The following is a 23,301-nucleotide window of genomic DNA, read 5'->3' on the forward strand; positions in this document are numbered from 1 at the left end:
CGTCGCCCCCCTTGGGTGCCGGAAGGTGCTGGAAGGTCTCCCGGAGCCTTCCCTTCTCCAGGCTGAACAGCCCCAGCTCCCTCAGCCTGGAGAGGCAGATGGCATCCCGGTCCTCCAGTGTCGACCACACCACTTGGCATCGCTGGGCAACTTGCTGAGGGTGCACTCAATCCCACAGTCCACATCCCTGACAAAGACATTAAACAGTGCTAGGCCCAGCATGGACCCCTGAGGAATGCCACCCATCACCGGTCTGCACTTGGACGTTGAGCTGTTGACTGCAACTCTTCGAGTGCGACCACCCAGACAATTCCTTCTCCACTAAGTGGTCCAGCTGTCAAATCCATGCCCTTCCAATCCAGAGACACGGATGTCGTGTGGGACAGTGCCAAATGCTTGCACAAGACCAGGCAGATGACATCAGTTGCTTCTCCCATACCCACCAAGGCTGTACCCCCATCCATCACAGAGGGCCACCAAACTGGTCAGGCACGATCTGCCCTTAGTGAAGCCATGTTGGCTGTCACCAACCACCTCCTTATTTTCCATGTGCCTTAGCACAGTTTCCAGGAGGATCTGCTCCATGATCTTGTTGGGCACAGAGGTGAGACTGACTGGCCTGTAGTGCTCTGGGTATTTTGTGAAATGTATTGCATTAAAATAAAAAAAAGAAAGTTAATTTGAAGTTGAAGCTCCAAAATACTATTGAGCTTGATGAGTTATACAGTGTGAAGCATGATTATTTTTGAAGACTGCTAAAACTTTCATATCTCCTTCAAATACAATTCCACACTGCAACATGCCTATGCAAGAAATACCTTGTCCTACTTAAGTGAACTGCTCCTTGTGTTTACAGATCCAGAGCTTTACTGATAAAAAGTACTTTCGGGTAAGATTTCGCAACTTGCATGCCTACCATCACTGCAGGCAATACATTTATTCTTTCATAAAGAGAAATATTTAGTAAGCCTACATTGTGTGTATTAGCTTAATAGTGATGGCAAGGTTACAGTAGGCCTTTCAAGGCCCCCTACCTTGGACCTTTCAAGTATTGTAACTTACGAGGAACAAAACAAAAAAACCCTTGTACTGAACTTGTATTTACAGAACAAAATACTTTACTGAAACTAAAACCATCTGATGTGAGTCAGAGGCATGTAACCTGTGGAATGCCACTTCTAGAGCACAAGGGTGCTTTGAATTACCATACAGTAGAGCAATTTATGTCCTCACTTGTAAAATGCTTTGTTTAACACTATACTGAGGCTATATCCAACCTCCTGAGAATGCAAAAAAGAAAAAACATAGAATAAATCTTTGAGTTAGCACTTGAAAACAAGCAAGCCTAGCAGAGATGCAGAAATCAGGACTGTTTAGAAAAATATTCAATTAAAAAAAATTATCTTTCTGCCATTTACTAACCATCAACTAGCCTCCTGTGAGCCCAGTTTCCTTTATTTTCAGTTCACATTTTCTTATAGGCCTCCTTCCAACACATTTCTGAAGAGAGAGCCTCAGAACTGTCACTGAGGAGCATATAACAACTTTATCACGCAGATCACACCTGTCTCAAAGTTCTTTGCTACTACAAAACAGTACATTGAACTTAAACTGACACTGTAACTAAAGAAACTGTTTACTTCAGGAATCAAAACTCCATGGTGTTTTTCTTTTCAATTATTCTCATCATGAAGACTAATTAACTGCAAGACTGCGTAGGGAGTAAGTCACTACAGATAACGGACCACCTTCTTACAACAAATTACTGAATTGTTTCATCTTTTTAACTTTGGAATAAACTTCCCTGCCAAGGACTACAGTTTTTATAATGAGACACCTAGCAACTGCAATAATCTAGCTCCCATTAGAGAAATAAATCATCTGGTGGCGTAAGAGTCAGCTTAACTACCATAAAAATTTAACTTGAAAGAAAGTATATGTATACTTTGTGGTACGGTCTCTCTCTCGAGACATTTTAAGTAATGCATGGTGTTCTTCAGCATTTCCATTTTAACATCACCCTCAGATTTCATCACAAATTTGATGGTGCAAAAACAAAGCAAAAGTCTCTGTTGAAATGGAAAAAAACTTAAAACCCATAAATCCAAGAATCAAACTTAAAGCTTGATTCAACCAATTAAACATGGAAGGATGACCCTGATATATAGAGAAAAATACTTGCCATTTAGGGCACAATTTCTATAAAAAGAGTTCTCACTTCAAGGAAGAAGGCATTTTAATGAGCTTCTGAGTTCACACATTCACATTTCTTGGAAGTCACTGGCATATGCAACTTAAAAATCACTACTGAATCTTTCAGTTTTTTTAAAAAAAATATTTTTTAATTGAAATTCTGTCATCTCTTTTTTATAGGGACTAAAATCAATAATGAAAAACCTATAGCCTATCTGTAGTTAACGACTGTATCTACCATGCCCTTCACTCTTTGACAATTACTCAAGAGCACCTGGAGCAATGAACCAGCTGGGCTACCCGACCAGCTTACCTTTCCTACAGCACTGCATGAAAACCAGGGGCCATTTATAATATCATGTCAGTTGTGCAGAGGATGAACTGTCCACCCAGAAATAATTATACCTCCTGCCTAACTCACAAGGAACCTAATGGAATGCTTCATATAACGTACCATGTATATTCACGCATAACATAGATGGTATGACAAAATTCATGGAATTGGTGTTTTGTTCCAAACAATCTAAAGGAAAACACACTATCAAGAAACAAGCTGAAACTAGGTATAGAAAACAGGATGGCAGGCATCATTGCATGTCTTCCCAAAACTAGAAAATCATTTCAACAGTATTAGTTCAGATGAGCATTTTAGCTCAAGGAAGCAGCGCAATGAAAGGAAACCTGGGAAAGGGGTGGAAGCCTGACTGGTGCAGGACTGACCGCCCCACACTGCAGCATGCCTCTCCTTCCCTATCTGCAGCGCTACGTACTTCATCAGGTAACTGACTTCAGAATCAAGGTAGTAAGTCCCGTGTCAGGCAAACCCTGCTCCAACTAAAAAGTACATTTTTAGTTTGGAGACTAGACAAATACATCTAAATATGAGACTTGGGCAAAACCGTGCATTTTCTGTAACTGACTGTCTAGGCCAAAGGTATTGATAGCAATCACAGCTTATTGTTTTAAAAACCATTTGGTGGGAAAAAGTATTTCTTTCCATAAAGCAGCAGCTGGTTCAAAACCCCATTAATATGATCTTAATTTATTAGAAATTCTAGCTGAAAGAGAAAACAGCTTTTACAATTCCCTTAGTTCAATATCAGTTTCTACACTGTAGATATTTAAGACACTGCTGCTTAATTTAGTAACATTTTCATTATCCCCAAGGATTACTCAAGAACATTTACAAGGAAAACCATTTGCATGAATTGTACAGGTTACTGATAATTTGGTTTTGTCTTTCTTAATGGTATTTTTTATATGTGTGTGTAAAATAAATCACAAAGCTTTTTTTAAATTGAAAGTGTATCTCATCTTCCTTGCACGTACAGCTCTGGAGACACTACCCCCCAACCCCAGTGCAATTCAGTTACGGGCACTTAGCCAAAAGGATCTAATCTTTGTCCTCATTAACATCTAACCATTTCAGGCTTTTGCAATCCATTTTTTGGCACCAAAAAAATGTGTTTGAAAACTATGCAGCACCTACATGACACAAAAAACTTTTCCAAATACAATCAAACTGTTGAGTGAATTACAGATGGTTCACATAAAAGAACCTCATGGTTAATGGTTGTCAGGTACTCAGGAAAGAGACTCTGAAGGGGAAAAGCCTGCCTTGCAACACTATTGTCTACAGACCACTGCAGCTTCACCTGCATTGCTCTGTTACCGCCGTCGGTTGCTCCAGACAGCTTGCCCCCAGGACGGTGTCCAAACCCAGAGAACTGCCACATCCATGGTCCTTCCTGCCGGTTAGCGGGAAGTCACCACTGCTGGAAAGAGCACGTGCTGTGAGCCGATGTTTCTGGATGCAGCAGGGGCATAACATTTGCAGTCACAGCACGATCAAAGAGTGGGATTGATTTCAGTTGACAAATGTAGCTTTTCACATCCTGTGCCAGAAGCTTCAGAGACACAGTACACCCATTTCCAGTTCCTCACCCCAGTCTGTCAGTGGGTGAATATCACGCTCTGACAGTTGAACGTACCACACTCATACCTCTGCAGCACAGTTCAAACCAAACCACATCTGTTATTGTAATGAGTGCCTGGTCTGTGAAGCCTCCACACCACCTTGTCGACCTGTGGATGGCTCATACCAAAGGGGATGCACCTCTACGAGGCACACACATAACCCTTGTCTTCACTATCAGGTTTCAATAATCATCCTGTACTTGCCCTGACCACAGAAGTTGAGACCCTGCTCACATGTGCAGCGCAAGGCACAGACAGCAGCTGTCTCTGCTCAGCCCTGACCCCAGGAAAGGTCAGCAAACCATCCCAGCCCTAAGCTTCACGGAGGGTTTGCACACTTTGAACACTGAAACCCAGGAGTATGCAGCAAGGCAGAGATCATTGCTTGTGAAGGCTCCCCAATGCTTCTTGTTACAACATTCAGTTCTCATTGTTCTGTAATACCGCTGAATTTTAAACATTTGCGCTGCTACAAGGGAATCCTCCTTCAAAGTTCTAGAAAAGCTCATTCATAATTTTTGGAAACACAATTAAAGAAAACAAATTTTTGTGCCCCTATTAATAATTGTGGCAAGCTTTCTTCAAGAAGCTTTACTGTCCTGTGCTTCTGAAATATGGCAAGAACTGGACAAATGTTCCTTGTGGTCTTAGAAAAACATTAAGACATAAAAAAAATTTACAATGGTTCACCAACTACAGAGCAAGACTTGGAAAGTGAGTAGGTACAGGCAGAGGCAATCTGAGGTTCTGCTGAGCCCAAGTCCGCGTGACAGTAGCGGGCAACAGAAATCAGATCACAGTATCTTTAAACACAACAGAAGTGTGATGTTCTGCATGATGCAAAGAACGATTCATTTTTGTGGAAGTTTACATTTAGTATTAAAAATTATGCATCTCACACAGATGGGCATTCTTGGTCTCCAGGTAAAGCCTGAGCAAGTGAGGTCTTAAAATAATGCTACCATCTCCTCCCTCCCCATTCCATGTGTGCTTCTGAGTATTTGTTCGCAACTTTATCACTAGTAACATTGTCTTTGAACACGATTGTGACAGAGACAAAAATTACTCAAATGGTATCTCTAGACATATTTAGTTGAATTCACAACTAAATTATACAACTGCATAAACATTAAACTATACTTAAGAGCAGCAGCAAGGAATTTTTTTTTTTTTAAATTTTCAGATAATCAAGTACAATGCTACTGACCAAAATTACAGTGAGTTCTGCTTATACATCCTCCCCACATCAGACTTCTCTGACTTACTGCGTTTCTTTTGTATCATGGAACAAAGATCATTAATGGAAGTCACATTAGTTTCAAGGGAAAGAAAAAACATGCATGAAGCAGAGATTCTTTTTATCATTAACAGCTTCCCCCAACCAGAGTAGTTCCAATATAACCTAAAAAACTGGTACTTTGTCCCAAGTACAAGCCTTTGACAGTACCAGGTTTAGTGTACTATCTTCTGAATCTAAAATTGAAGTGCAGTCTATTATCAAGATACAGCACTGAGCATAATTAGAGACAGAAATCGATAAAGATAATCTAGAAGGTATGAGAAAGTTTTTAGCAATTTTCAGTGTTGGTTCAAATTTCTTCCCTAGAATTGCTTTCAGTAATAATGAAAGCTAAGTGCAAAAATAAGAGCTACCCAGACATATTATTCTGTTGCTGCAGGATTTAATAGTCTTTTCAAACTTCTACAATTTTTTGAGAAGGATGGCATTATCTTTTATCAAAGCATTTGCCACAGATGAAGAACTGGTCATATGTACCCTTGGAAGAGAAGTCTAAGATTCTTTACATTAGGGCTCTTCCTTCTACAACTGTTTTGTTTTGATTTTAAAGAAAGTCTTTACAAGTTTAACTCAGGTTAGTTAGTAAAACAAAGTGAATAAAACAGCTCTTTGTGCAAGACAAGGAAACCAAACAGACAGACAGGAGTGAATGCTCCCTCTTTGCAGCTGCAATGGTAAATAAGACAACTGTGACCAATAGCCCATTTCCTATGCAGTAAGTTTAGAAACAATTCTTTTTCAACAGTTTTTGAGATATTAAAAAAAAACCAAACCAAACACATTTAAAATTACATGTTTAAAATAAAGCTATGGGGAAAGAGCCACACATTTTGACTTACCTCACACTTCCCGGTACATTTTCATCTTATTTTAATGACACGAGGGGAGCTATTTGACCAAAGTCTTGTTTCTCAATAACAGTGTAAATGGGAGCAATTTTTCAAGCTATTTTTAAAGCCTCATCAACAGCCTTAGACTATGCAATTCCCAAATATAAAGAGCAGTAAACAAAAATAGAGAATTCTTATTAACACAAGTATAATCACAGCTAGTTTTTAAGCCAGTATCTTCAAATACAAAACCTTAAAATAACTACCTGCCATCAATAACAATGTGTTTCCTGTACTAGAAACACTATTACACCAACAGCAAATACAACGGCTGTATGAAAAGTAAAGCAGAACCACAGAGGTGATAGATTGCTTCTCAGAAAGCCTGACCTACGCACCCTTGCACAGATTTGTGAAAGCCAAGTTTCTTTCCTTTCGAGTGTGCCAAACCTTGCTCCAAGTGTTCACGATCCTAAATTTCACTATCTCAAACGTTTTTGCATGTGACAATGCTACACTAACAAAGGAGTGTTTTAGTTGGTATAGTCTTGACTCCCAATCAACTACAGTTCAGCTGTGTTGTAATAACATCATCTTTTCAAATCTGATTTGTGTCACGGACTATTAATTGAAAATCTATTGGGTAGACAAAATATCACTACCGAACTCTTGCATAGAAAGCAAAAATACCGTTTTCTTACACTGCAGGACCAACATTGCAATACACATATCTTTTGCTAGAATAAGGATTTTCCATTAGCATAATGCTTTTCAGCTATACTGAAAATATTTCCAGCATTTCCTCCCAAAGCACAAAACTGCTAATTCTATCAAAACACTTCTGCATTTGTTTTTTCCATACAATTTGCTCTGGCAGCACAAATGAGGTATTGATCAGCCTATTGCCATGTGCAACCTCTAATTTATCACTACAGATACCCAAAAATAAACTTTCCTTTTTTGATGTTTAATTTTAGTACGTTAACACAGCAAAGTATTTAATGCCTAGATGTAAGATATGTTATCAGACACTGAATGCTGTCCTAGATGACTCAAGTCAACCGTCTGCTATCCCAAAAAACCCACTGAAAGGTAATAACACAGACAACTAAAAAAAAAGAGCATTTCTGACTTCTCTCACACAAATGCAGTGATTCATTTATTTTAAAGACATCAGACCTGTTATATCAATTTTACAAGGAAAATGAAAATGGAATTTGTTTAGTTTATTATTTTCTGGTTCATTATTAACTGCAGTAAATATTTCAACAGAAAGAGAAAACTCCCTCTAAACTCGTTATCTACAGCATAAGTACCAAGACAGGCGACAGGAAGCTCATGCAGTGATCTAACTCGAGTCACAGTATTTGCAGAAATCCCAGGGGTGCTGGGCACAGTAATAAATTTGAAATATTTCCCAGATGAAGAATGAACTTATAACCTTCTCAGTATTTAACTGCCACTATGGGTCTTCCAGGCCACAGGTTTTAGACTGAACAGAAGCCAGCCAACTGCATTTTAAATACATTTACTACTTGTTTCCCCAGCTTTACTTTCATCACTTTCCACTCTTATCTAATAGAAATACTACAGATTCTTTCATTGCTGGTGAGAGCAAAACAAATTTTTCCAGTGCTCTCAATTCATTACATGTGATGTAAATAAATCTGGTACCCAGCACCATTCCTCCTGCTGACAGTAAGGGGAAGAACACTGTCAACACGGCTAAAAGATATTTGACTTTCTATCAAAGATTTTCGGACACCAAATTATCACCTCCCTTCATGGGAGGTAATCTGCCCTGGGAATGGCACCTTCTAGGTGCTGGCTTGAGACCGTGCTGACATACGCTTTTTGCACCCAAGGTTAACTCAGGGAAAAGTGAGCAGGTACAAAGCTGTACACACATTTATCCATCAGATACTTTTCCCTAAAGACTATCTTAAATGTGGATGGGATTCAGAAATGTTAAGCTTTAGGGGCTGGAACCCTCTCAGTTGCAGGTCTTCCCCCAGGAAATTTCGTGTTCTCTTCCACACTCAAACCACTTCTCGAACTTGCAAGTCAAAAATTTGATGCGTGACACAAGGACACGTGAAATCTCTAATTTGCACACACATTACTAGAAACTTTTATTTTCTGTAACTCCTTGATGCAGAGCAGTCTTCTGAGTTTGCTTCCAAGTGTCTCCTCACTTTGTGGCAAAGTGCATCTTCCCTTTTTCAAGGAAAAGGCCTGAAAATTGCACTTCCAACAGAGCCACCGCTGAGCTGTTCAGGCAGCTGCTCCCCCACCCATTTTGACTGAAATGATTTAAGACAGCTCAAACCAGTCTGAAAAAGCCTGGTTTAACTGGTTTAAGTTAACTAAAGTGCCTTAGAGCTCACAAAAAGCAGCTGGGCCTACAGACAAGAGGGGCTGTGGGGATAAGTGGGGACAGTGCCCACCCTTCCAGTGGGCACAGCCACACTGAGAGGAGGGCAGGAACAGCTGTGTCACCCAGCACTACGGACAGAATTAAATCCAGGTGGTTGATAGAACCTACACCAAAAATCATTGTCTTCCAAGATGTACTCCAGATTTTTAGCATTTTCAATTCCCTGTGAATTTTGCAAAAAAATCCCCTGGTACCATATCAAAGAATAACAAGGCTTCACAAAGGGCTGGAATTCAGATGTTTCACGAGTAAAGGTACAAAGAATGTTACTAATGGCAAAACAGGTATTATTTTATAATAATTGATGATTCTTTCGTCTTCCTCAAAAATGCAGGCTACTTAAAAAACACTTTCTTCTCTCCAAACCCACCTAAAATTTAAATTTCTCAAGTAAACACTTTTAACACTGCTATTTACCTTCATCAGTACTGAAATAGCACTTTTCCTGTACTCTCAGGATCTGTACGTGCATACTCTTAGAACCGCCTTCACCAAAATATTCCATTAATTTTCCATCATCCTCTGAATAAAATGAAATTCTTGTAACTCTAGCTTCAAGATACGTGTTGTAGACAAAGAGACTGAGGAAACAAATTTGTGTAATATTCTTCTGGACCCTCGAGTACCTTTCTAGTCAAGAACTTCTTTATAGCTCAAGTCATTTTTCCAGATTCAGTCCTCCTGTAATGTATGTAGGGAAATGAAATAATTTTTTTAAAACCAAGCATTAAGGACAACAGAAGGCTCCTCTAACATACTTTTTTTAAAAAAATGACACAGGGTAGCCTATGTCTACTTCTGCTACAGACTACTTCCAGGTATCTGAAACAGATGATATCTTTAAGCGCCACCTATAGCATCTCAGTAAACTGCATTAGTTTAAGGTACTGTTGATCTGAACTGAAAATAGTGCCAAATTTAAAAGAAAAAAAACGCACCAACTCCCAAGGCTTGACCACTTTATATGCTGTATGCAGCTGGAATAAGCTATCTTCAATTACCTCCCATGTACCTTACACATACACAGCAGCAGCACAGCAAAATGTCGGCATTTCTTGCCAGCTGAGCACAGCACACACCTCAGGGTGGGACACTTCACAGCACCCTGCCCTTTAATGATGAAGGTCAGCAATTCCATCCTTACCGCCATGGAAGGACAAGCTTCCAGTGATCAGCCCAGTGCAGCAGATGCATGGCAGCTTGCTGCCACTGGTATCACATCACAGAGAAAGCATGCTAGCTTCCAGGTTTTTATATCCCTGTTAAAGGATATAGAAAAGCTGGTCTTGGAGCAAAGCAATGCTTAATGAGCATTCTTTTTATTCTGTGCACAATTTAAGCTTACAACTGGATAAACCCGGTTGCTTCTAACTACCTGCGAATTTCAGTCAATTCCTACCTGGTGCTGCAGGGAAATCTCAGTTAAGAGGCATCAACAGGAACACCTTTTCACTTTAACTGTCCTAACACTGTCAAACAATGCCATCTTAACCACACTTCAGCAGAGATTCACAAACGTCTCACTGAATTGCCATCATGAAATGTTAATACAAGAAAAAAAGACTGATTGCCTTGGAACAATGACTAGTATGCTACTGAAATCTCCAAACAAAAAACCTCAGGTGCTTCAAGAGGTGCAGAAAACAGATGAGACATAGAAATCAAATAAAAAATAAAAAAAAATTTAAAAATAAGGATTTCTTGTAAGAATTTCTGCCAGGCTAATTTCTAAGAATGACAGAAGCAGCTTAAATTAAGCAAAATCATGCAGTTATTAGGTGGGATGAGATGACAATTTTTCTACTGTGATACAATAGAAATGATACAGTGATCAGATAACAGTTACTCAAACTATTCAAACCTTCACCAAATTATAGTAATGCAGAAATACAATTACTCTCTACAGTGACCCCTCAAAGGAAAGTAGAATTAAGATTAGAACCAAGTAAAATCATAAATTCAGCTTTCCAAAATGCATTCTGTATAATCTTTAATATATTTTAATACTCAAGCCTTGCAAGAAATCTTCTTTTTTTTTTCCCTTGGTGGTGCCAGGCATCTATGTAAAATTCAGCATAAAAGAACTGGCAGAACATATTCTAAATTTTTACAAGCAAATAAAGAAATAATTGACATTAGTTTAGATAAAGAGCAAAAGAGTTATCTCAAGATCACTTTCATCCCTGAAGTGACCTGGCTGTATATCCTATATTAAGGCTATAATTTCAGTCTTCTCTATGGCATGTTTAGCTTAATTGCATATCATTAATATTATTAATTTCTGTCATTGCCCATGAAACTCAAAGCCTCATGCCAATTCTGCAAAATATATAGGTTGGAACTGAATTAAACACAGCACACAGTGGGTTGCATAAAACCATCGTAAAGTGCTATGAAGCATCAAGCATGTAAGTATTTCAAAAGACAGGGTGCGATCTTTATCCTTTTGGCCCAAGAAATAAGGTGAGAAAGATGTGAGGGATTTTGTGCATGACCAGAATTTGTTGGTTTTCAAAATACTTCGAGCCAAAGTAGAGCTATACTGCACTTCAACAGGCCTTGCAGAAAATGCATTTTTCAGATCTTCTTCCCCAACTTTTAACGAAGGGCAGAGAAGCTAAAATGTCTCTGTACCAGTAATGTGCTGAAAGCAAAAGACACGCTCAGAAAGCTAGTGCCAAGACCAGCAGAGAATAAAACGCGACATGAAGCATAAGGTACCGGTGGGCAGGTAACAGGGCAAAGTGAGCACTGACAACGTAGTCTCAGGAGCATATTCCCCCCATATGTTCATTAACAAGGTACAGCATTGTTTATGTTCAGTTTTACATAGACAAGGTTAAATACAGCTGCGGCATCAAGCAGAAATGCTGCAGATGCCAGTATAAACCTTCTTTCATACTCCACTTCCTGAAGAGAAAGACTTTAGCTGTTAATATTAATATTATTATGTTAATAATAATATGTTTATAATGTTTATATGTTAATTATATAATATATAATATATTAACAATTGAATGTTAATAATAAATACTGAGCAACTCTTGTTGTCCCTTGTCATACATAATTTTTTAAAACTCAACTGATCTTCTGTAGCTCTTCTATACCAGAATCACAGCCGTGTTTCAGATGTTCCAAGAGACAGACTGCATCACCTTAAATACACATGCCTTGAGTACTAAAATTTGTCCAACTTGCATGCATTTTGTTGATAGAGAAGCAAGAACTCTGCTCACATGCCCTTACATAACATTTCATGGTACAAGAATAATTATCACACAATGTAAAACAATTTTTTTTGGTCATAAAGGTTTCACCTATAGATAAACCTTCCTTTAGGGCTGTTCAGTGATTAAATGTATCCCATCAAACATGCTTTTAAGACAAAACTTTCTACTGCTACAATCCATTGTAAAACAAAGTCAGTTAAGCTTTTACAAGGATATTGCATATATGAACCACTCTTACATATCATTACCTCCTAGCAGGAGAATTTTAAACCAATATTAAGATCAAATTAATAAAAGATATCCCTGAAAAATGTAAGAAAGGTGAAAAAGCCAAACTTCTTTTCCTGCTCCTTAACAAGTGTACTTCATTTGCACAGGTTATGTCAGATGTTTTTAAAACAACATTAACATTTCAGTGCCGTTTCTAGTAAAAATAGCTTTCCAGAATAAGCAAGGAAGTTATATGCACGTTAAATGAAGAGCACTACTAAATACGTATCTCAGCTTTTACCTACTGTCAAGCTTCTTGAAAACAACAAAATATTTAAAGGATTATGAAAAACACTTTATATATTTCCTTTTCAAAGTAGACCGTAGTAGTAGTAGTATAGGCCAATTTTCAGATGTGATTATCCACAGTGACCTTTGTCCTCCATTTAAAAAGTATGGCATTGACCATGTTGAATAATATCTGAGCATGTACAACAGCTTTTAACCACGCTCAAGATGCATTATATAAGCAAATTAATCATTTCAATATTTACAAAATTATGAGCAGTTTGAACAACAAATCAGAGTAACACGTAACACAGTATTTATAACAGAATTGTGGGGGTGGTAGGCTTTTTTTTGTTGGGGGGTTGTTTGTTTTTTTTTTTTTTTTCCCAAACAGGGCACAAAACACAACCAGGTTTTTAACTATTCACACAATATAGGTCTTGTGAAAAGTCATTTGGAGATACATTCTCTCTGAAAATTAAGTGCTTGACCTACCTTGAACTGTAAGTTCTGCTTGAGCTTCAATCGTCTCATTTCCATTATCTGCTGTGCAGGTGTATGTGCCAGCGTCCTCCTCCGTAACCTCGCTGACCTCCAGACTGCCCCCCGCAAGCAGCAGCAATCTCCCATGGCTGTGCAAAACAGGACACACAGGTGACTCGATGGACACACAGAATTAAGCGGAGTGTCACCAGAGAAGTGCTGCCCTGGTTTCACCTGGGACAGTTCATTTTCTTCTTAGCAGCTGGTGCAGCACTGAGTTTGGGATTTGGTGTGATGACAGTGCTGATAGCACACTGATGGTTGTACTTGTTGCTGGGTAAATTTTATACTAAAGTCAAGGACTTTTCAGTTTCCCAGGCCGTGCCAGCAAGAAGGTGAAAGGGCACAAGAAATTGGGAGGAGGGACAGCCGGCCCGAACTAGCCAAAGGGATATTCCATACCATAAGGATGTCATGCTCAGTGTATGAATGGGGTGGGGTGGGGAGTGTTGGCTGGGGCCTCTCGATCCCTGCTTGGGGACTGGCAGGGCATTGATCAGTGGATGGTGAGCAAATGTATCATGCATCAACCTGTTTTCTTTTCTCCCTTCCCTTTGGATTTCATTCCTCTCCTCTTCTCCCTCTTTTTCATTGTTTTTGTTGTTATTATTATCATTACTGTTTATATTGTTACTGTTGTCATTATTATTATTGTTGTTATTATTAATTTAATTTCATTTTATTGCATTTTTATTGTTTTTGTTGTTATCATTACTGTTTATATTGTTATTGTAATTATTATTATTGTTGTTATTAATTTCATTTCATTTCATTTCAATTATTAAATTGTTCTTATCTCAACCCTCTGGTTTTACATTCCTCCTGATTCTTCTCTCCATCCCTTGCGGGGGGTTGCGGGGAGTGAGCAAGCAGCTGCGTGGGGTACTTAGGTTACCACCTGGGGTTAAACCACAACCAACGCTCACAAGTCCTCTGCCTAAAATGTCTACATAAACTAAAGAAGTGTTTACACATAATGCTTCTGAGTGCCATTTACAGGGAACCATGTTAGAGAGAGGAATTTTTCAATAGATGACCAAATTCCATATTGTGGCTTTACATTTAAAATTAAGTTCAACTATATCAAATCCACAAGTGTAGCTCATCTTCCTGCACTTTCAGCTTCAGTTGTTCTTAATTAAATATGATTCAAGGTATTGAGACAATAGCAACTAGAACTTAAGAATGAAAATGAAATAACATAACCACATCATTAAAAAAAAACAAACCAACCCACGCTTGCAGATACAGCTGGAATGACTTACTGCTTGAAAAGTTAAGTGAACCATAAAATGACAGACTTACGCCTGTACAACATAAGGAACAGTAACGTACATTTCATAATGTGTAGCAATTGGATCTTTGTAAAAAGATGGCCATTTCTGTCAGATGTAAGAATTCAGGATGGGAAAATAGTTAAAAAAAAAAAACTTCAAACACAAATCCATTGAAGTGACAAAGTTTTGGTACAGAATTTTCCCCCTCTGACTTGTAAAGGGTGTGTGTGTGTGTGTGTGTGTGTTTGTAATTCAGCCCATATAAACTAGCTGCTTTTTATGCCAAATGCAGTAGATGAACATAGCATTTTATGCTAAATGTAGTACCCCCAGCCTCCAGCCACATTCTCCTCCCATTGCAACCAGCGTTCCCCTTTATGTGATACAGGTTTGTACAAGAGGTTTCCAAGGTCCTTCATCACTCCAAGCGTCCACAACAAAATGCCAGTACCAGTACCAAAACCCCCAAGCTGAGACAACAAATCATGACTGGGTGCTGATCCAGCACCATTCTTATTCACAGCTGAAAAAAGAAAAGAAAAAAAAAAAAAGTATACCTGATGGCTTCCTTTCTGGCATTACCAAGCAATGGCTTAGCAGGCAGGAACGGATTGCATTCTTTCAAAATATTAACTAAAAAGCACATTACAACAATTAACTTTTTTGGTCTCTACAGAGTGGCCAAGGTACAAAAATCAACCTAATTCCTTTCTCCACTTGAAATCTTAGAATAATTATGTTAGTAGAACCAATGCTTTTACCTGTTTAGAAAGGTAAATTGTTAGGACACAAACACTTTTGACTCACCTAATTACCACTAACATTGATTTACGATACTACTATAATTGTTGATCAAATTTCGGATGCAATACATTTAAAAGCAGAGCAAACAAAATCATTATTGGAATTAAGTGAAACAAACTAGTCTTAAAAGCATTCAGAGAGATGGTATCCAGGTATACCATAAGGAAAGGCATCCTGTTTCCATGATCTAGTAAAAGGAAGACTACAAAAACTTTGTTTTGCAAGAAGTGTAGGGAATCTGAGTGAAGATAGCAGTAAGTTTGAAAAAATGTATTAGGTACTTTAAAAGGAGGAATGCCTGAAAAAATAGTAGAGGAGTATGTGGACAGCACTGCCAACAGGTTCTAGGCTAAGAGAAAAACAACAAGAAGTTTGTCATTATAATCTGATTTAGAAACACGTAATAGTGGTTCAAGGACAGAAAGTAAGGCAACAAGAAAATACATCTCGGATTATCTAGATATGTATTTTATTGTCACTGCAGCCAAAAAAAGGCAGAAGCCTCTTATCACGGATAAGATAAAAATTAGTATGTAGAAAAAATAGGAGCTTTAGTAGTAACCAAAGATAGTGAAGGATGATCCACCTCCTATCTTCAGCAAGAAAAATTTGTACTAAGATGTGAACAGGACCTGCCAAAATTGTATCACTCTCCCCCTGCCTTGTATTCTACTTACCTGTATTCCGTCCAGGTAAATTAATTACATTTAAACCACACAAGTCTGTTGAAGTTAGCACAAAGAAACGGAACCTAGAAGCGTTGGACTATACCACCTCCAAGGCAAATCTGACCATCTGAGAAAGTTCTAAGACCATGTAACAAGATCTAAGAAAACGATGCTCTTCCCGAGTCTTGAACCTCTGTGACTGCACCTGGACACCGACAGCCCACGAACAAAGCAGAGCTTCACAAACACCGGCAAAGCAAACAGGAACAATGTCACTGAAGCGTATTTGTGAGAACGGCGTGTTAAATGTGTTAAGGCTGCACTAAAACCAGTCTGGAACTTGACACATCCATATATGCAGTTCCGTGTCTTCTTTTATTATGTAAAATAGCTTCTTTGATTATTTTTTGAGCATTCATGGTGAATTAAATTAATCTGAGTAGCATATAATCTGCTGAAGGCTAAGATGAAAGCAGAAAGAAATGGAGCCTATTCATGAATGTGCTAGAGCTATGAGAGACAGTCAGGGTACAGAATGGGGAGGAAGGCTGTGCAGGAAGAACTGACTGGATGCAAGAGGCCGAGACAAACAAAACTGCAGAGGAATGACAGAAGGCTATACACAGAATGTTGGTGTCATTTTGATGACATATAGTGCCTTTTTCTGGATATCCACCAGCTTCCATCATTAACCTTTTAAAAGCCACACGTGCCTTATTGATGCTCTTTTTCCCATTGCCAACCTCTGGGGAAGTGAAGCAACATCTGCATGGCCAGGCAGCAGACTATTATGGTTATTAACTAGCAATTAAGATGTTTACTAAAACTATTAAAAATTACTGGACATTGTCAAATTAGGCAACAAGAGTTTGTCATAAAGGATCTCACAAACTACTTGCAACATGGTAGCATTTGCATGAATTCTCCTTTTTGTCAAGAAACAAGGTTATACAGTTTTCAGCCATCTAAACTGTGTGCCGTGCTTTTATTCTCTTTGATTCTTTTCCTCAAGAAAACCTAGAGTTGAGTCCAGAGTTTACCAATATGTGATCCAACACAAGCTCATCACAGTTAAAAACATGGAAGAAAACAATCTGTCAGACTCCTTGGCGATTGCTTCTGTATGCATTAGCTGTGAAAGAGGTCTGGGCTTAAAGCAAAAACTGCTTCTGTGATAAAGTAAAAACATCTTATTTTTGTAAGGACAATGAAGCACTGCCACATGAGTGAAGCAATCAGATTTCAGACACTGGAGACAAAGAATCAGCTTAATGTAAAAGGGATAACATAATTTAAAGTGTCATTAAAAACAAGAAAGATTGATCATTCAAATGTCAGGGAACAGGAAAATCAAATTCAAGCCTTTTATATGCATTCCATACAGCCCTCAGTTACACACTCATAATATACAATTACTTCAGCTACTTTGGATACCTAACTCGCATGCTTTTTTGTGTTTCATCATCACAAAATATAGCGAGCCTTTATTAATTTACTGCATTCAAACAGCCAGTTATACCCTGAGGTTTTGGCTTTTTCTTTCTCTTCTAAATTACTCTTCCCAAAACATCTTATAATCTATTTGCAGTCTTGGTAAAGTAAAGCAGATAAAATCAGACACTAAATTAGATTATTTTGTGGAATCTATTACCAGAAAAATCTCCATAATTACTCTGCTATGTTTAACCTTTACAGAATTGGGCAAGTGTAATTCACTTAATACAAATCGCTCAGACTGCCTTACAAACAGCAATATGCAATAATGAAAAATATCACACGTTTGTGCAAAGTATTAAAGAAAAAACCCCCGCACTAAGAGTATGCATGTGATTGTACAATTAAGGACTTCATTTGAACGCATACAGCAACAGCATAAAATTAATGCTGCACATGCAGCTTCAGCTTTATGATCTCCTCACTTTAGAAAATGAATAGCCATACAACCACAATAGTTTTCAGTAGGTGTTTTTCAATGGCATAAAACTCTGCTATATGGAACAGCCCAAACGGACGAAGTTAGCTGTACTTCAATAGCCTTATTAAAATATAATGTTATCATTCAGAATCCTTTCAATTGTTTTTCAGATTTAGAATTTTTACAGATTTACTGTAGCTTTTTAAAGAATTTGTGGTACATGTATTTGTAACTTCTTCCATCTAAGTGTCCAAATAGAAATTGAGGTACAGAATATATGCTGTTTGAGCACATACTGATCCACACACTGGAAAGGTTTCAAAGCAGGACATCATCTTCCAAACATTTGAAACTGTACCTCCCCCCCTAAGCTCTTGAAAATCCATCTTGGCAGCCATCTCACCTGAAACTTCACTTTTCAATTTCAGAATTATCAAAAGCACAAAATTACTCCTGTGTTTGCTAAACAACAGACTCTCATGCAGTAGGATCCTTAGCCAGACAAGGCATTAAAAAAAAAAAAAGAAAAAAAAAGTATGAAAGGCTCTAAGTTAGCAAAACCATTCAACCTGTATATAACATTTCCATTATAGCCTTTTATATCAGGTAATATTGACAATACAGTAGATTTTACTTTATAAGGTTTTCTGTAAAGGACATAAGATTTATTCCAATAGCTTCATACTTCAGTGGCTTTCCCCACTTCCTTCGATTTCTCTCAGTATTTCCTACATTCCTGGCAGAGATATTACTCATTGTGAGTTTACAGAGGAAATCCAGCTGAAAAAGTAGAATGTATATTCGCATTGCTGAACCACGTGTATGACGGGGTGGGTGTCCGTTCAGAGAGCCAGTCTTAAAGAACTATATGAGCAGAGCAGTACACCCTATATCACAAGATTGTACACACAAACACGTATGAGCCTAGGGGCTTGCCTCCTATTTGAAGTTCTAGTTTGGAGCTATAAGAACAGGCATCATAAATCTCATCCTAGAACAGGGTTTAAGCCTTTTCCTTCCTTTTCAAACAACGTATTTCTGAGAAAACTATTATATATCATAGAGATTACCAGCTTGACTAGTAAGCTGATCCAATGAAATGCTTTCATCGTAAGTCAAATGTTTCTCTCAGTGACAGGCTATCGGGTCCAATTTTCAACTTTGTGATTTTTTTTTTAATCTCTGAAATTGTGAATATGCTAAAAAGGCATCAAAGGAGCAGACCGAAGCCAGGCAGCAATGCCGAAAGAAGGGCAGACCCATGGTGGAAGCGTGCAGAGACACTTTCCTCCAAACACTCTTACTCTTCGCAGGACTGAGACTTCCCCGAGTTCTGGTAGAACCTGGGTATTCATAGTCTTTGATGGACGACTTTATAACAAAAAAAAAGTCAGCAGCGTAACTATCACATTTCTTCAAAATCTTTAACTTAACAACTCTGAAAGGATTCCTTCAAGTTCTAACAGTTTTACTATAATGGAAACGTTTAGCATTGCATTAATGTCACCATTTTCTCACTCAGCAATCAAAGCTCCCTGCTCTTTCACTCAAATTAGTTTGGAAAATATTTTATCACAGCAAACTGATTTCACAACATATTGCATTACAGGTTGCTTGTTTCAACAACTGCCAAGACTGCCACCATTAAAGTTTATTCATATTTATCTATTAACATAAATTTATTGCAGACTTTGACAAATACCCCATCAAATTTAAACACCTTCCCTTTTTTCAGGTCTTACAACAAACATTTAATTCCAAAACTCCACCAATCCCAATCCTTAATAATAATCTATTTTTCCTATAAATACAGATTCCTATACATATTCTCCTTTGCAATACGGCCTGAAAGGAAAATACTTAATTTTGTATTAGATTAATTGCCACAGTTAAAAAGACAAAAGTAAAAATAAGGTTGCATGCCTAAATCACTTAACAAGGGGTAAAAATTAGAGACCCACCTGACCATGCTATCTGAGTTTTGTTTCCTAACCCCATACATACACACAGCCATGTATCAATACATATGTATATACATGTGTGTACATCTACACATATGTATGTTACTGTCTGCAGTGTGTGCACAGAGACAAAACCCATGACATTTAAGAGCTTTTCCCAGGCACAAGGTACATTAAAACCTGTTCAGTTGAAAGGATCATTGGGGGGGGTGGGGGGGTTTAAAAGAAAAGCCATGCTAATAAGAGAAGTCTTACTTTTATATCAAAAAGGGATTTTAAAACAAATTAAATGTGATTTAATTTGTAATTACATTAACAGACCATGCATAACAAGCTGAGGCACTTATTTTGGAACAGTCTAACTGCAGGCTTTACTCCAACAAAGAATCTTAATTTTTAGTTCTAGAGATTTTCCAGTTCCTATTCAAAAGAATAATATGATAGGTGTCAAGGTAAAAGGAGTTTAAGAACTTTTTCTTGCCTGCTGCTTGATTCTCTTCTCTGTTAAGTCATAGTCATGAGCAGCAGACAGATTTTGGTGATTTAACAAACAATGAAGGAATGTTACTCTTACATAGTGAAAAAGAAATCAGATTTTCTCCTTTACCTACGTTAAAATTAAACTCTATAATGAGCACACATTTCACTAAGAAATCCATTTCATCAGCAAGGTAACTTTACTCACTCATCTTCAGCCAGACCAGAAAGGTTCTGTACTGTAGTAAGTCAAAACAAATAAAATTTTCATTGTTCAAAACTCTTACCTACTCCTTTTTGGTCTGCTTTTGAGCAGAAGAAAACAGTTATTTCAAATGGAAGAGGAATATTTCTTTGTCTTTTCAACTTTATCCTCCCTAGTGAATACACACCCAGAGGGTGCAACAACCAGCCAACTCCAGGACCAGAGGCCCCTGCAGCCCCACGCTGGCGAGAGGCTTTCCTGGGCTCAGCAGAGAACACGCACAGCTCATTTGGTGCCAGAGCAGAGAAGTGTTTACTAAAACGATGTTTGGGGACAACTGTCAGCCTTTTGGCTCCTGCTGCTGCCTCAGCGCAGTGTCCATGTGATGACAGAACGATGCTCAAGTAAGAGTGGCTTCAAGCAAGCAGCTGGCGACAGCAGAGAGGAACCGCTCAGAGCTCTGACTGCCCACACAGACACCCCGGCACGCGGCTCACAGAGCGAGTTGTACAGCTGGAACCCCTTCTTGTAACAAAGGGACGTACTGCTAAAAACTAATGTTAAATATTCTGAAAAATCAGGTCTACATGGTTCAAACTGTGCACATAAAAATATCAAATATGTTTACTAATGTTATGCCTCAGGTCCCCAATAAAATTTCTCACTCTGAATTTTGAAATGAAAAATATTGTGAAGTCCTCTGAGATTATCACGACAGCCTGCACAGCTGTATTCAGAGCAGGATTTGAAAATTTACGGTCTATATATATTAAAAAAAAAAAAAAAAAGAAACAAATAAAAAGGAGACCTCTTTAGTAACTAAGCTTAAAGCCCACATAAAGCACTGAATGGGACATAACCTACAGAAGGATGGAGCAAGGGGGGGCAAAGCAGCAAAAATGTATAAAAATATGGACATGACATCATTTTACATACAAGAAAAACAAATTAGGATCTTACCAGGCACATTTATTCTGACATTTCTTCAGATTTGATTGTGCAACTCTAATGAGTCTGTACCATCCTTTGTATGTGAGCGATTTCTTATATTTACAAAATAATATGAATCTAAATCATATGCCATCAGATTGACATCAACACAATTTCTCAGTGGTATTAGAACTGTTAGTCATTACCCACGGAAGTTTGTATTCTCAAAAAAAGACAGTTCAAATTACAAGCCCCTAGATTTCTTTAATTTAAGAACTGACAAAAGAAAGATATATTACTATTACTGGTCCTGTTGAGAGACCTGCACATTCCTTTAGCCGTTTTCTGTTTCAGCCATGCCACAATATAATTTACCTCTCATTGCTTCACAATTAACTTCTTCCTGCATTAATCTCACCACTGACTTTGAGGGACATTGAGAACATTCAAGTATCTGTTTGTAGCTGGACCAAAATTTTCTTGATAAGATTTGTTCTGCTTTCTTATACATACCATCTACCACACTATTTTGAATTAATACACAATGACAATGTGTGATAGAGCAGTTTTCACTTAATGCATTCCTGAAAGACCACAATTTTTTTTTAATCATGCCTAACACTTTAATATTTTCTTTTAATGACAAATGATGAAATTCTGCTTTAAACACTTATTATTAAATTCTTATGGAACACTTAGACTCATACTGGCCATTTTCATTGCAGAAAGAGTAATACAAGTGCAGGGCTTTGGACACGTAATATGCCAACATGAAGAAGTCTTAGCTTTTCTGCAGCGTCCTTATTCCCTTAATTGCTTCTTTTACTCCAGCAGCAATCTAAAACTAGTGCATTTTTAATAACCCTTCTGCTTCAAATAAGATTTCTTGGTTTCAATGTCTGCAAAAAAAAAAATACGAGATTGTTCCGCAAGTGTCATGAGCTAGCATACGTGTCATAACAGTCTAGAAGCTCTCCAGCATTTGAAAACTAGCTTCTATTTTCCTGGTTTAAAATTCAGTAGAAAGCAAGTTCTGCACCGATCTGAAATCATAACTGGCTGGATTCCTGCCATTATATTAAAATATATGTGTTAGCCATTACTCACCCTTCTGTTACAAGCTCTTCTTCATTTCTTGTCCACTTGATACATGGAGCTGGAAATCCTACAGCAACACATGGAAAAACTGCACTTTGCCCAGTCAGTTTAGTGAGTGAAGAGGGCTGCCTCACAAACATCAAGTTCTGTGGCACCTCTGGATCTGCAAATATTTTGTAAAGGACAAAGTTGTTACCAGACGCAAAATCAGAAGGTGATCATATTAATAAAAAAAACCCTCACACATGAAACATCCAATTTCTTTCCTGCTTCTTCACAGGACTGAGTCACCATCTTACCTACACAAATGGTTTTCTGTAAGAGACTCTCCCAGCCTCCCGCATGAACAGCTTTTTATCATTTCCTCCAGACATGCCAAATGGTACACCACCATCAGGATTCTGACTCTTCAAACTCCCTGGGAAACAATTTTTGCTAAAAGCTACAGCCCTGAAACTGGAACTTCCACCAGCTAGTAAAGACTTATAAAAGAAAGGTACAGGCTTGACTTTGTCAAGCCAACCTCGGGCAATCTCCTGACTTCATCAGGTAGCTGCCTGAGAAAGTGCTTTTACACACTGGAAAATGAAATTAATGCAGCAGAAAGCCAACACAAAGCGAAATAAAGTTAACTAGATAACTTGCTTGCTGAAGCAACAACACAAGCTTTATATTAAAACAAAAATCCACTACTGTCTTTAAACCTTATGGAAACAGTGAACCCTCTGAATTAGTTTTGGTTTTGCTTTGAATGGACGCTTTTGTTTCTTTGTTCCTCCCTTAAGAACAAGCACCACCAAAGTGCATATTTACTCATTTATTTACTACAAGAAAAGGCCATTTTGATTGTGAGAATTGAAAACATATACCCACCCAGTAAAGGCTGTCCAGCAATCTACTCTGAACTACCACAAGTAAACACTCAGAAAGGGCTATTTTTCTACTTTCCTAAAAATAT

The 23,301-nt window shown here is 38.1% G+C and overlaps 1 protein-coding gene across 9 annotated transcripts in view; it reads right to left on the minus strand.

The window, feature by feature from the left end:
* The window catches only part of NEO1 (neogenin 1), a 212,085-nt gene that overhangs the window by 98,337 nt on the left and 90,447 nt on the right, over window positions 1-23,301 (minus strand). For all 9 annotated transcript variants that reach the window (XM_055818650.1, XM_055818644.1, XM_055818665.1 and 6 more), the window contains exons 4-5: window positions 22,353-22,506; window positions 12,961-13,097 (exon numbers count right to left, since the gene is read on the minus strand). In XM_055818650.1, the coding sequence (XP_055674625.1) occupies window positions 12,961-13,097; window positions 22,353-22,506 (291 nt within the window). The remainder of the gene's footprint in view (window positions 1-12,960; window positions 13,098-22,352; window positions 22,507-23,301) is intronic.

Source organism: Falco peregrinus, chromosome 1 (assembly GCF_023634155.1).
Source record: "Falco peregrinus isolate bFalPer1 chromosome 1, bFalPer1.pri, whole genome shotgun sequence".
In the NCBI taxonomy this organism is placed as follows: domain Eukaryota; kingdom Metazoa; phylum Chordata; class Aves; order Falconiformes; family Falconidae; genus Falco; species Falco peregrinus.